The sequence below is a fragment of the Branchiostoma belcheri genome, unplaced genomic scaffold (assembly GCF_001625305.1).
Source record: "Branchiostoma belcheri isolate BF01 breed outbred unplaced genomic scaffold, Haploidv18h27 scaffold58, whole genome shotgun sequence".
Taxonomy (NCBI): Eukaryota; Metazoa; Chordata; class Leptocardii; order Amphioxiformes; family Branchiostomatidae; genus Branchiostoma; species Branchiostoma belcheri.
Window position 1 is genome coordinate 1,953,912 of NW_017804220.1, and position 15,047 is coordinate 1,968,958.

The 15,047-nt window shown below is 40.8% G+C and overlaps 1 protein-coding gene across 1 annotated transcript in view; it reads left to right on the forward strand.

Annotated features, from left to right (window-relative positions):
- The first annotated feature begins 1,108 nt into the window (after positions 1 to 1,108).
- Positions 1,109 to 15,047, forward strand: part of LOC109481808 — a 24,093-nt gene continuing 10,154 nt past the window's right edge. The window contains exons 1-7 of the mRNA XM_019784396.1: positions 1,109 to 1,277; positions 9,444 to 9,519; positions 9,723 to 9,892; positions 10,495 to 10,696; positions 11,809 to 11,997; positions 12,538 to 12,701; positions 13,806 to 13,968. Coding sequence (XP_019639955.1) covers positions 1,138 to 1,277; positions 9,444 to 9,519; positions 9,723 to 9,892; positions 10,495 to 10,696; positions 11,809 to 11,997; positions 12,538 to 12,701; positions 13,806 to 13,968 — 1,104 coding nt within the window. The 5' untranslated portion in view covers positions 1,109 to 1,137. The remainder of the gene's footprint in view (positions 1,278 to 9,443; positions 9,520 to 9,722; positions 9,893 to 10,494; positions 10,697 to 11,808; positions 11,998 to 12,537; positions 12,702 to 13,805; positions 13,969 to 15,047) is intronic.

Consider the following 15,047-nt stretch of genomic DNA (forward strand, 5'->3'; position numbering starts at 1 on the left):
TGGGGAAATCAACAAAGCTCACCGTTTTGCTTACTAGGACCGTTTCCAAGTAAGAGTACAGAGCGATGCACTAAAGTTAATCGAATGAAACAATCATGATATAATAGGTAGCTATAGAAATTGGCCTCGGCGATTGTACGTCGCGTGTATTGTCATATTTGTCATATTTTTCACGCTTTTCAGTGGGATTTTTTTAATGGGGTGAAATACGTGTCCTCACAAGCAAACATGGAGACAGGACACATGTCTATGGTTTGGATTTTAGTGTTTATGTACTTATTCATCTATCAGCTTGTATGGCGAATCCTTTTACATAACAGTGCGTATCAGAAATGTATTGTACGGCACACATTACAGTATGAACGTTGTTGCCGTCCAACATCATCTTCCATTCCAAAACATGTTTTGGAATAACACGTGCACGTTTTGGAAGGCAATAATGGTTGTCCCATATCCACTTCAGTACCTCCTACCCTCTATTTGAAGAATACGGGTGTAGAAAAGTTCTGTATGACAAAGTGAAACAATTTTCATAACTTAACTTGGTAGTCCGAGTATATATAATAATAATGACCCAAGCGCTAAAAATCCCATTCACACACAATTATCTGAGCAAAGTCCCTCCAAAATTCATTGAACGGCAAAAAACACCCTGCCCCCACCCGCCCATGTTCTAATGGACTAATCCGCGGAGACAATACCCCCTATGATAACGTAAACAGGTGCTTCAAAAGAACCATTTGTCCGGACTGATCACCTATATCAATCGGTTTGGGGTCACGGAGAGACTCCCCACAAAATGTCAGCCACAGCCATAACAGTACAGCCGGCGTCCGGGCCTATTCACACACCGTACGGGCGGTGAAACCAGACCCGTGGAGACGCCGCTTGTAGAGGGCGATTACACTTCAGATATAGGCGTCGGTGTCGTCTTGAAGACTCACCTGTTTTCCTTGCCGGTGAAAGTGAAGACGATCTTCTGTGAGTGCCACTCCTTCTTAGGATCAAAGTTTGCGACGGGACTGAAAGAGGTTTGAACCGCAGGTGGCTGTTATGTAGGCTACAGAGTTCCCGCGTAGCTAGAGTGTTAGGAAGACTATAGAGACCTTTGAAAACAAGACTCAGAACTGAGCCGTTATGGCGAGGCCGCGGTCGGTCCGACCGTTCAGTCGGCCTCAGTCGGCTCCCGTCGTCTCCCTCCGAAGACACATCATCCGCTCGGTGCCGCCGAAGAGCCGAGACGACAGTTTCCGACCGGGCTCGCCGTCGTCTGAAGAGTAAGTACAACATACATACAACCGCTTGCCGTCCGAAATACGAACCGTCGGGAGCGGTCGTAGGACCGCCGTACGACAGAAAACCGACCAACGATTAGTATCTAAGTCAGCCATTTTCAATATAAGTACAGCTTAATTTTCTGCGACAAGAGCACGACTATTCCCAAGAATGCACGATCAATTTGCAACCCTACGATCGGCGATCGTAGAACGTTTGCGACCAGACCCTAAATTATTTGCGTTGTCGCCGATACATGTCAACATTCGGAATTCGCAGACTAGGTAACCAAGTCGGCAAACACGTTCGTCTAATAAATAGAACATTTTATTTGTTACACTAAATCATAGAACACAGTACTAAACTATTAAGTAATCTGTTACGTTATACGTATTACACGTATTGTAAACAAAAACCACACAACGTATCCAAGGTGACGTTTTCAAAGATTAATATGGTCATTTTTCAAATGTTTCCCCCTACCTACAACGTCAGAAGTCTGCCAACATTTCTGCTAGAAATAATTAGCTGAAACGCAGTTCATGTTACGAAAAAGCACGTACGATTTCGCCAATTAAAAAGAAATAGTTTACAAGAGCAAGAGATTAAATTAGACCAGGTAGCGACGACAGGACCGAACGATGTGTTTAGAAGCAGGTGTAACCTATACCGGCACAAAAGATACTGTCATACGAAGAGCACTGAAAGGGAGACGGTAATTTACGGGCGGGGGACCGTGACAAGAAGTATTCTCCCCGGGACAGAATAGCCGGCTATGCACGACAAATGAACCCGGTCCGACGCGGTAGAACTCCGGCTATTTTGATACTGTTGCTAGCATTTGTATATGTTATGAGGAAGGGGGTGGGGGAGGGTATTTTTTAGTCTCTACCAGGCCTTCCTACGGGGGTACGGATCGTAGAATTCGGCAAAAAAAGTGTTGGCCAGGAGAGTTAGTCTGCGAAAGAGTTAATTTCTCCTTCCAAACTACGCGGGCAAATGACCTCTACACTGGCTTAACTCCCCTGGCCAATTATTCTCCCTATTTGCCTAATTTTTTTACTGTTTATGAACCCACGTTGGTAGTCTAGTGGAGATAAGGTTGACTCAGGGCTTTCAGAATTGAAACATATCAGTCTGGTGCAGAAAACAATTTGACGTAATTAGTTCTTTTCCCACGACAATTTGAGTCAAACAATTGCAAAGGGCAGCTATCAAATAAGTAGTCACGTATCCAAGACCGCAGGCATAGAAACCGCAATGTACATCTGACATCTGTTTCTATATCCTTCCCTGTTAAACACGTATAAGAACGCTGACAAAATAGTCTAATTGTCGCTATTTTCCAGATGGCACGGCCAAACATAAAACTGTACATTAGATTCTGGGACATAAAAATCACCTTATATGCCACAATGTTGCACATTCTTAAAGGCACCCAAAGCGATTTTAGGGCAGTAAAACTAAATTTTCAAAGTCAATTTTCTGGTCATAATTTGAATCAACCCTATCCCATAGCATACTAATATCTGTAAGGCAAAAATGCGATGTCACTGACGGAAAACGGTTACTTGTTTCGCATCGCACACTGGTTCTAGCTAGGTTTATGGGTGGTACCAAAAAATAAAGGACTCGATCCTTGCGTAGCTTGTTTTTGGCTATTTTTTACTACCAAATCATGCAAATGCATGTATCCCCGTTACGTTTTGATTACTACATTTTTAAGCATATTGAGGCATATAGATCGTTGTTTACGGCCTTGAGTAAAATTGTCGTCCAGCAAGGAACTTAGGCAGTCAAAATATCACCCTTCGCTCTGAGCGGTTCATAAATATTTTGGTACCCGGTAACAAAGACTGGCTAGCTCCCCGCAGCGGCGGGCATTCTTCATAAATCTTACAATTATACCAACATATACTGACAGCTTCCTCCGTAGCTAAGGTGGAAGAAAGGACACGTAACTAGCATTGTTCCCCATAACCTATTTACCATAATGCGATTAGACAGTTTCTGTCGACACTGAATGTCTTTGCGTGGCAACCGTTGGAACTGTACAGGACGCGAAGGATTCAAGGACAAAAAAAGGTTGAGACAATATAACGGAAGGAAATATAGGTCAGTTACAAAAGGGGTTATGTTTCAAAATAGACGTATGGCGTTTTTGTAGCCTCTACCAGGCTTCAGAAGCGGCTGGAAAGAGTAAAACTTGGCCGAAGAGACAGCTAATATGCCATGGGAGTTGGTCCGCTGCAAACTCCAAAACCGTACTCCTTTAGTGGACCAACTCTCCTTGCATGTTTTCCGTGTATTTGGCAAATTCTGCTTTTTCCGGCCGCTTCTAAAGCTTTGTAGAGGCTACCCAAGTGCTACGTACTTATGAATAATTGTATTCTGGTTCCCAAAACCTAAAAATAAACCAGTGGGCATTTATATTATTTTTTTTTCCGTCAACTATAGAGTATTTTTACGTAATTGTTTTTGAGGTATTTGGAAAAGAGAATATTTGTATTTGCCTGTGCTGTTTGCCCCTGCTTTGTCGTGAAACGTTTTATAGCCACTATCATATTGATCATTAACATCATATGTGGACTATAGACGACAAAACGTTGAATTGAATTGATAGTTTATATATTAGATACAACTAATAACAGACTATGTACATATTGCGGATATGGTGCGTAAATACTGTAATTGCTAAGTCATCTAAATGTCTTATAAACGTTTTTAATGCCATAATGATAGATCATCAACGATGCATATAAAGAGGAGTATAAGCATGTAATTGTATCGCTGTCAAAACCCGTCATTTTGTTTTTCTCTCCGTTAGGCCACAGCAAGTTATTTTTATGGATGACATCATCACGCGCATTGATTTTCTTGATAATTCTCAATTAGCTTGATTTAAAGAAAAGTTTTAAGATTTTTTGGCCCTCTGACAATGGTCAACATGCCGAAAATGGGCAAATACGTTGTAATTTTTAATGCCTATCGGTTCGGAGACCAATAGGGATCCAGCAAAATTGAGGCACAATTGTTCGCAAATGTTGACACTGACATGTTACATCGCATCCAATTGCAATCAAGTATAATAGCTGCCTAGCATATACGACAGCCCGTTTTGCTACAATTTCTAGTTAATTCAGGTCCTTACATATCTACAAGACCAGGTAATACTGTTGAATACAAGAATAAAAGACCTGTTTGGTTGTGCTATCATATTGTGTCACCTCTAATACTAAACCACGATAAACCTCAATTCTTTTTAAACAAGATCTCAAAATTTGAAAATTTAGGAATCTTTTTTTGCACCCCTTTTTTCATCCGATCGCATTAGATTTGGAGTCTGCGGAGGAAAAGATAATACAATAATAATCCACAATAAACCTCAATTCTGTTTAAAGTTAAAACTTTTGGTCCAACACAAAAAGTTCTCTCACCTAGAGCTTTCGACCAGTCACTCTGGTCTTCCTCAGTAGACTGACCCAGTGAAGCCTCAATTCTTTTTAAACAAGGCTTAAGACATCAAAATTTGAAAATTTAGGAATCTTGCTTTTTTTCATCGTATGTGAAGACTGCGGAGGATGTCATCCATCAAATTTACTTACTGTGGCCTTATTATTAATTGCCCGTACATAATTGGTTCCTCCGTCGGTATGTACCGATGGCCGGTGCGGCGGTAGTGTATTGTGTGTGTTGACCCGACTGTTGTTGTAGTGGTCACCTCTGACCGGGGTAAGCAAACTTACATCAACCCCAACACTTCAGGTACCCGCTAAGTACACAGTAAGTGTCATATCCACGACGTGTGAATAAACCACCATTGTTAGGACTATCAGCGATATGTACGTATACTTTACCTGGTGAAACAGACCTTAAAAAAGACTTCTAAAATCGTTTAACCTCCTAAAGCACACAGCAAATGTCAGTTCCAGTGTAAGGCTACAGCAAGTAATTTTTATGGATGACATCAGCGCGTGCATTAATTTTCGCCTGATTTTGGAAAAAAAAAACAAGAAATTTTGTTGCCTCTGACAGTGGTCAGCATGCCGAAAATGGGCAAAGATGTCTGTTGCCATGCCGGAAGGTGGATGGCAGATAGCTATGAAGAGAGGAGACAAGAAAAGGCTCTGATTTAATGTTTTGTTTCTTACTTTGATGCAGTGATATGTGATGCTGGCTGTGTATATGTGATGTTCCCACTGAATCAAAATCATTTGTACAATGATTGAGTCAAAATTTTAAATTGTAGGAACCTTGTTTTGCTGTTTTTTTGCCCGCTCGCATTAGATTTAGAGTCTGCGGAGGACGTCATCCATTAAATTTACTTGCTGTGGCCTAAGTGAATAAACCACCATTGTTAAAGGCATCCTATACAATTTTAGAACAGTAAAAGTGGATTTTCAAAGTCAATTTTCTTATTCTTCTTAATATAGTGAGAATTAACCCTATCCCATATCATACTAATTTTTGTGACGCAAAAATTCGATGTCACTGAAGGTTGCTTGTTACGTATCGTAGGCTGGTTCTACCTATTTATTGGTGGTACCAAAAATATAGAGACTCCTAATGTACCTTAAGCTTGCTTTTGGTCTATTTCAAACGGTTATGATACCGAAAATATGCTGCCATTTCGCAGAAATATAAATATGATATTCCTTATCCAGAATATTTTCTGTTTTGCCGCCCTAAAATCGGATTTCCATGGTGAAACAGGCCTCAGAAAGATTTCTAAAAAATTGAAAAGCACACAGCAAATATCAGATCCGGTATGCGTAAATAGACCTCCATTGTTAAAGCTGTTCGTAGTATTGTGAAGTTCATGCGGCCTGAGAAACGGCGTCGTATGGGGCCTAGATACCTTGAGTTAACTTAGGCATTTCTTATGTTCTCAACACAAAGAACACTGTCAGCAAATACGGCAGTAATGTTCACTCTAAACGTTATATCTTGGGATCAATTGATTGATAATACATTTGTATTACACTTTTATTATTATATACTCTGTATACCTGTATATCTGTATACCTAATACACTGTCTGTATATACGCTCTCTATGACTCCATGCTGCTACTAGCCCTCGGGCATGAACTTGTAAATAAACTACTACTTGATATCTACATGTACTCTGATGGTAGAGCCTGCTCTAGCATTGGACGTTTTTGAATAAACCACGAAGCGTTTAAAACTAGCTCTGTAGTTTTCTTTATGTTTTTTTTAATCAGAGGGAAAGGCCACTAAATCAAGATTTTAGTCTAAACCTCAGTAAACAAAACCATCAGAAATTCTTGTCAAACTTGAAGGGTCCGAGTTAAAATACATAAAACGGATAAAGAAAGTGGATGAAGAATTCCATACCGACCTTTCCCACTTTATTGGAATCGCCCAGATATCACGGTATCTGGGTGGCACATTGGAGCAAACCATTAGGAATTTGAGGGTTCTGAGTGATAATTTTGAAACGAATTAAGTGGATGAATAATTCTAAATGCCCCCTTCCCCGTTTATGAAATGGAACGGTCCAGATCCATGTATCTGGGCGGTAAACTGTTGTTTGTTTTGACAGACATGTTAACAGACTATCAATGCACAAACACTCGTATCGAGTATCGTCCGAGCCAGATAAACATGACAGGAGTTTTGTGTCAAGCCTGGCCCAGTATTTACCCCACACGGCTCGCGGTACGGCTTTGTTGTTCCCAACTCCATGGAGTTGTTTTTAACAGGTGTGACACACACAAATTCTACACCTATGTTATTTGACGTCGTGCAAAATATACTGCGTTTCACCTAGATCTAAAACAGTAGAATTTAGCCAAACAGGGAGAATACTTGGCCAGGGGACTGGCTACCGCTGAGTTCATTTGCTATAACATGAAGTCCTAACCCTACCTAAGAATTCTACCATCCTATAGCTAACTAAGCTTTATATATATATGAAGGCCTGGTGTAGGCTAGTAGAGTTGTAGGTGTTAACGAATGTCTCGGTTGTTGCTTTCGTTGTGATAACAAAGTTTACTACAATTCTAGTGATATTTTAGTACAGTTTGCACAATGTACATCAGTGTATTACTTGCAACTAGCCTCCGGGCAAGATTTTGCAATGAGCTTATCATTACATGACATCCCTTCTACTAGTTCTGAAACATTAAGCAACTCTTGCCAGTATTTTGCAAGTATTACACAGTGAACTTTATTGACACGGCGATTGTTGTAAGTTCTTTAACTAGACATGCAAACATATACGTGGGTACAACAGAATAGACCAACGTACAAGACTATAGATGAATCTACTTTTACTACTAGTACTTGTTCTAAAGTCTAAACATTCTTTGATACATTTACATATTTGTACACAGTAAGGGTTATTACCTTCTAGAATTAAATTAGATTTATATATAGCATGAACTGTAACAAATTCCGTTGAGCAAGCGGAAAGAACGTTAAACACAGTACTTCTCAAATCTCGTCAACAATTTCTTCCACCACAAGTTAAAGATTAGATCGTAGCTTTAATCTTTGCCGATAGCTTCGATGTTGAAGTGGTGGAAAAATATAAATTTCATAGAACGATAATGAAACTTGACTTGAATTTCTTAGAACAATAACAAAACTTGACTTAGCTTAACGACAGTCGTGATATATTTTCAGGCTACCCTAAGGCCTAGCTTTATTTTGTGTGTCGGATACATTACCATTTAAATGAAAACCAAGCAGATGTCGAAGGGAAAAACTGTCCGAAAAAAAACAAGAAGTGACACAACCACTAATAAACTATTACCAAATATGTCTTTTTTGTTAAAAAGAAGTCATGATACATTACGATAATTGCTCATCTAAAAGTCCAGTATTATTATATCAAACAGCATTGATATGCAAATTCCTTTGTTATATTCCTTTGTTATTTCCTTGATTTGTTTTTGTATTATTGTCTTTATTACTATGAGTTGTGGCTCTTGGTTTGACAAGTTTGTTTTATTACCACCTTACTGAGTTGCGGCATTATATAGTACTTTTACTTTTATTTGTACTAAGTTGACTTTAATTTGTACTTATAAGTTGACTTATCATTTTGTTATATCTGTTATTTTCTTGTATATTTTATTTATGTATGCCTGCAGGGCACATTGAAAAACGCCTTAGTGGCGATATGTACACCCTGGGTAAACAAATAAAAACAAACAAACAATTAGCATGAGTACAATTCAAATCACCAAGGTGATCAATTATTTGAGTCACACATAGTCATGACACTCACACTACCCAACCAGCTATTCTCTAACCTCCAAGCAGAGGTTTGGGCTTTGGCTTATTACCTTCGCCAAGAAGGTTATGTTTTTTGACGTATTTAGGCTTTTTTGTCGTGATATCTGTTTTCTTTTTTTTTTCTTAAAGCCAAGAAAAACATACCAGTACAAAGAACAAAATCTAAGAACAAAAAGACAAAAAAGCTTAAATGCACGCCAAAGAAGCCAAAGCCCAAACCTCTGCTTGAAGAGTAGCCATCGCCCCCCCCTCTCGCCAGCTTTTTTTTTTACAAAAAGAACTTCTTGTTCAATTATTTGCTTCATCAGCATTCCCTAACCCAGCTGACTTTTGACACTAGAAACAAGTGTATCGGCCTCTTGGTGACCTCTTCTTGATTCTACAACCTGCATCTGTCACTTTCCGTGACAAATTGTGTTACAAACATGAGATACGATTGGACACCCAGTCATCAGGTCCGGTAGCATGTGTGCAGAGTGCCCTATGAAAATAGACTTAAAGCGCGCGCTTTTCTTTGTTGCCATAGCAACGGCCAAAGGTGGCCTAACACCTGCGATGATGTAACTAGAAGTTCTTTTATTTCCTCTTATCAAAGATCTTGTATATAAACGAGAAAGTCAACTAAGGAGCTAGAGGATGACGTTTTAAGCCTCCACAATACTTTTATTTTCGCTCAAAGCTACAAAAACGGAGGGGTTTCGTTTGCCTATTTCCGTACGTTGTTCGTATAGCTTTGATAAAAAAAGGGATATGGCTACCCTTCAACGTGTTCAAAGCTGTTGTATTTCGACACAAGTCGGGGATGGTTGTGCAAGTGTCGGGAAGCCAAAGCTAGACGGATGGGACGTTCTAGTGACGTTTTCAAGACAACTTACAACATGTGAATTTGATCAGGAATGCTAAGGAACGGTCCTGACGAAGAAAAGAATCGGTCTAAGACTTTCTCATCATGGTACGGGAATGGCCAATCATCGGAGGAGGTTTGGCGACAACGGTAGCAAGAGAAGACGACACAAGACCGGCCTCGGCCTCTACAACAACTACCAAGGAGGTCGCCAAACTCAACGCAAGAAACAGAGAAACAGAGTCAAGAAGCTTGGACTCCAAGAAGCCTCAAAACTTTCCATCTTTGAACCTTCCCAATGTTAAGACTCAGTCTCAGACGTTTATAACGGATGTGCAGATACAGAGCAATAGCGGGAAGCTTGCCGTAATCTGTGAAAACTCGACCCGGGGCTCGGTGTTAGAAAGGGATGATGAGAACAGAGTTACTTGTAGTAAGGCAAAGTCGGTCACGTATCTCTACCCGTCGGAAAAGTTCGTGTTTCCGAGATTACCGCGCGTTGGATTCAGGTAGGACTGGAAAGTCATGATCGAGCTTAGGCTAGTCAAAGTTGCTTCCCCGGTACATTTATTTGAGGTATATAGGGCGGTCCCCATCTCCCTTTCTGTAGCCCCTGGGCCACACGCTGCGCAATCACTACAGGAAGGGGCTAGAATACTGATAGTAGTAAGTGTGTGTCAGCTGGTGTGTGTTCATTCTTTGTGCTAAGTGGAGAAAACAGAAGGTACCTTGTATTTTTAAAACCCTCAAACCACCGTAGGTTTTCTTATTTGCAACGAATCTTACGGTATGGAGTGAAAACTGACCCCATAATGTTTTGCAGGATATAGTTTTTTTGTGACTTTTTTTTTGGTGATTTTTGAGTATGTATAGTTTCATTCATCTCTGAGGGACAATTTGACATGATTAGATTTGAATAATCTTTTATATGACTTGGCCTTTGCACCGGTGCAGGGTTAAGTTTCGGGCCTGCCAAACGGTATAAAAGTAAAGCCATCATTTTTTAAACATTTGAAATATGAAAAAAAGTTGCAGCAATTAAGTGCAAAGACCACACAAAATGCTGTAATTTTTTTTTCAATCATAAAACGTTGTTTTCCTTTTCTCTTAGATCAAATTCTTCCCGTCGGTCGTCGATTTCGTCTTTTTCGTCACTACCGTCGAACCAGGGCGCAAGCGCAGACCCTTTCGGCGTTACTGCGCAGCTGCTGGAGTCCAGCCGCCGCCGCCGGAAGTCGTCCCACCACCGGAAACGGAGTAGCAGGCTGGGAGATCAGTGGTCGTTCGAGACGAAGGAAGAACGGAGACAACGGGTAGGTTAGATTTTAAAGTTTAGATTGTGGGGTGGTCTGCCGAGAGGTCCCGGGTTCGAGTCCTGACATGTTCCCCCTCATTAATTATGCAAATAAAGTCCTCATTTGTATAATCTGCATTTGATTATGTACACCTCTCTCTCAGCTACCTACCTACCAAAAATGATGAAAATACGTTGTTCCTATCTGGACTTATATATTGGCTTTCAAAGATTTCGCCCGAAGGTCCCTGCAGTTCCAAAACAAGCTGCTAGGGGGAACAAACCCACACCACTTATTCCTGACAGGAAAATCTATTTGTCACCAAAAATTGAAGACCATGTTCAGGACAAAAGATACAAAAACCGGAAGTTCTGCTGCAGTACCAAGGTCATCCACCAGGAGGCCCATATTTGACCTAAACCTCTGTCTTCCTAAGGCTTATCAGCATACCAAATATCATCACAATCCATAAATGCGTTATGAAGTTATGCTGACTACAAATGTGCGGAGACATGTCAATGTATTAAATTGAATTAAATTTAGACCACAGAAAGTTAATCAATCAATTTTTTTATTCGCCCGTTTGATATTTTTCTCAGTTGCAAATAAAAGAAGTATTCAGGTTATGAATCAAGTCCAAATTGCCCCATATCTTGGCCCCAACAGTTGCGGCAAGTCCTTGTCTGCCTAAGTGTTACTTTTTAATTTTCCCATCAAACAATGCAGTGCTTTGATCAAAAATTCAAAATTCATTGTTTGAATTGCAAACCAGCCTGGTATGTTTCATGGTAGCCTTGGCTAACTTCGAATTCATGGCTCTTAAATATATTTTGACGTCGCTTCATAATTTTACCTGGGAAAAAAATCCGGGAACTCACAAAGCAAATGTGTGCTTATTCATTTTTAAGATCACTTGTGAATATAATAAGAGTGCCTTGGCAACATGTGATCATAACGCATTAGTTACAATGACACTTCCTTTACCCTAACACATTGCGAGAAGCATAGAGACACACAGATAGATAGATAGATAGATAGATAGAAAAACTTAATACATTTCTTGAAGTAACTAACGGGTTAATCTTTCATTGCAATCTGTAGATTAAAATGCTTCTCTCAATCTGTTGCAGCTTCGACGACAGCTATGGCGCGCAATGATATGTGTTCGAGTGATCTGCCGGATGCAGATAGTGATGAGGGCGTCATGGGCTGGAAAGGACGGGGCCACTAACATCCTGTCGGAACTACATTACTACGCCATAGACGGAGACAATGGCTCACTGGCTTTCGACAAGAACAAATTTTCGAGGAAAGCTTCGGTAAGAAACCTCATATAAGATAAAGAGGGGACAAAAAGGCATACTGTGCGTAATATAGAGGCAACAAAGTTGTTATATACATGGTACAATAGCTTCAACCGGTTCTTAACTTATCTTCCCTCAAATACTTTTAAACAAACCATAAGAGACTGCTAGGAGGCCACAGGTTACTGTACCTTTTTTAGGCCCAAGAGATAGTCAAAATCCATGGCCCTAGCATGTCCAGATCAGAAGATAAGACTAAAAGTTACTCTGCAATACCACAATAACCCGCCAAAATCTAATCAAGATGTACCCACCTACCAAGTTTCATGACAATTCATGCATAGCTTCTTGAGTTACCGCCCTAAACAACACACACACACACACACACACACACACACACACACACACACACACACACACACACACACACAAATACACACACACACACACACACAAACACACACACATACACAAACACACACAAACAAACACACAAACACACACACACACATACACAAACGCTAACAAACACATAACCTTCTTTATTTTCCTTAGTTACACGTTCCGGAGTGGGCGCGGAGGATTACAGAGAAGAGACAAGAACTCAGGACGACTGCGGAGGTGCACAGGCTGTACTCCATCCTGAAATTAATCCGCGCTTTTGAAAAGTACACCTATGACGTCAAGATGCAGCTATGTCGCCATATCTTCTATATGAAGTAAGAATAATGTATTCTCTGCTTACATTCGTTATATTATCTCCTTTGGGGGTTTAAGTGTATTCTTCCTTCTTTGAAATGATTATTCATAAGGAAAATTTTGCTGAATAGGTACTGTTCACTGAACAGTCAAGTTAAAGGTTATAGCTTTGTGTTCAATAAAATTAATTGAATTACTGATGAATATAATTTTTCGATATTGTCTCGTAGGCCATGTTTATTTGATTATATGTATGACATCCGCGGGTGCATGGATTTTCGTCCGTTTCAAAAAAAAGAATCGACTATGCAGTAAATTGTACAAAGCAGCTGCGTATGTCGTAGAATGCCAAAATCAATTCCAAAGGAATGTGGGAGAATGTGAAGAAACGAAAATGAAGAAAATGCCCATTACTCGCTATAACCATACTCTGCGTACTTTTTGTTCTTAGTTTTTGTTCAACCTTAGTGGCCACGTAGATTTCATAATGAAGACAATTTTTTGGGCCATTTTCCGCATGTTTGCAGCGGTTTGCATTCATATAGTAAAACCAACATGGGATTACCTGTGAGAAAAGCCGACTGGTCTAGCGGACTAACTCCCCTGGCACGTTTTCTGTCTTTTTGGCCAATTTCTACTCTTTCCCAGCCGCCTCTAAAGCCTGGTAGACGCTAGAATGGAAGTACAAACAGAAAATGAAAGTACCAACATGAAATGAAAGTACCCACAGAAAATGAAAGTACCCACACATAATAAAAGTACCCACAGAAAATGAAAGTACCCACAGAAAATTAGAGTACACACAGAAAATAAAAATACTCACGGAAAATGAAAGTACCCACAGAAAATGAGAGTACACACAGAAAATGAAAGTACCCACATAAAATCTAAAGAAAGTACTCAGAAAATGAAAGAGGAGTAAAAAGTTACCACTGGCTCCGTATTGTCTCCAACTGGACTACCCAGGCCCTGAGCCAGACCAGAACCTCGGAGGACGTGATCTTTTTTGAGAACAGGTGAAAAAATGCGCGCGTGGATGTCATCCATAGACTTAAGTCGGTGTGGCCTAATCAATATAATCAACTGATTTGTTAATCGCTAATCGGTTATTGGTTGTATGTTAGTTGTGAGAAGGGCCGACTGGTTCTACGACAGGGCCACATCGGGGAGGGGTTCTACTTCATCTTCTCCGGGTCCGTCCTGGTGAACAAGATCGAGCACGACCACCGGACAGGCGAGCAGGTCACCCGGACTGAGACCGTACTGTACCCGGGGGACAGCTTCGGGGTGAGTTTAATATACACAGTACCTGTATAGAGCAACCTGTGCCGACTTTTTCCGAGGCAGCGTTTGTTTCTGTGAGTGGCTAGGGCTGCGGTGTCTTTTCGGGGAAGGGCCGGGGTGGGGGATGGTCGGAGAGCTATATCCTCAGAGAGACTGATACAGCTCTCTCCACGCGGGTACAGATCTCCCCCGAATAAGATCTTCCCACGAAAAGACACCGCTTCTCTAGCCGCTCGTAGAAGCAAACGCTGTCTCTGTAAAGTCTACGCAAGGGGCTTGACAAAGCTATCATGCAAGGGACGGTACAGGGAGGAGGAAAGAGGCGTAGACAACGGATAAAATAGAAGGGGCATATCAGAGAATGGAGCAGCACAACAGAAAGCGTTACGTTAAGAAGAATACAAAATCGAGAAGGGTGAATATAACTGGTTGTCAGATCTTATGTTTATTTCTTTCTTTCTCTTTCTTTCTCTCTCCCTCTCTCTGTCACACACATACACACACCCGCACGCACGCACGCACGCNCGCGACGCACACACACACACACACACACACACACACACACACACACACACACACATACTCGCAAACAATATATTTCAGTTCAGGTAGTTGATGATTTAGCAAGCGGTTTTAATAACATGTGTGTTCAACAGGTTGATTTAGGGAGGATTAAGACCGTCTCAGGCACCGTCATTCAGGGTCGACGCATTGCCAACCAGTGGGTGACTTCCTACAAAGTACAGTACAGTACCTATGGTACCGCATGGGTTACCTACGCAGGCAATGATGGTGTTGAAACGGTAAGTACAGACAGAACATTTAAATTCTTCTTTTATCGAAATCGAAAGGTAGCCTTGCCTGCACCAAATATATCAACCTTTTTCGAACCGAATCATTTTTAATGTGACGTCATTCGAACCGAACCGTCATTCGACCCCAGATCCCGCGGTCATTTACAGTAAACTCGCAACAACCCGCTACTTCAAGCCCCTTTTAAATGGGTTTCGCCTAACAGTAAGAAATCTACTTTTTTACAAATATAAACCGACTTCGGGACAGTACATCTATGCCGCCATTTT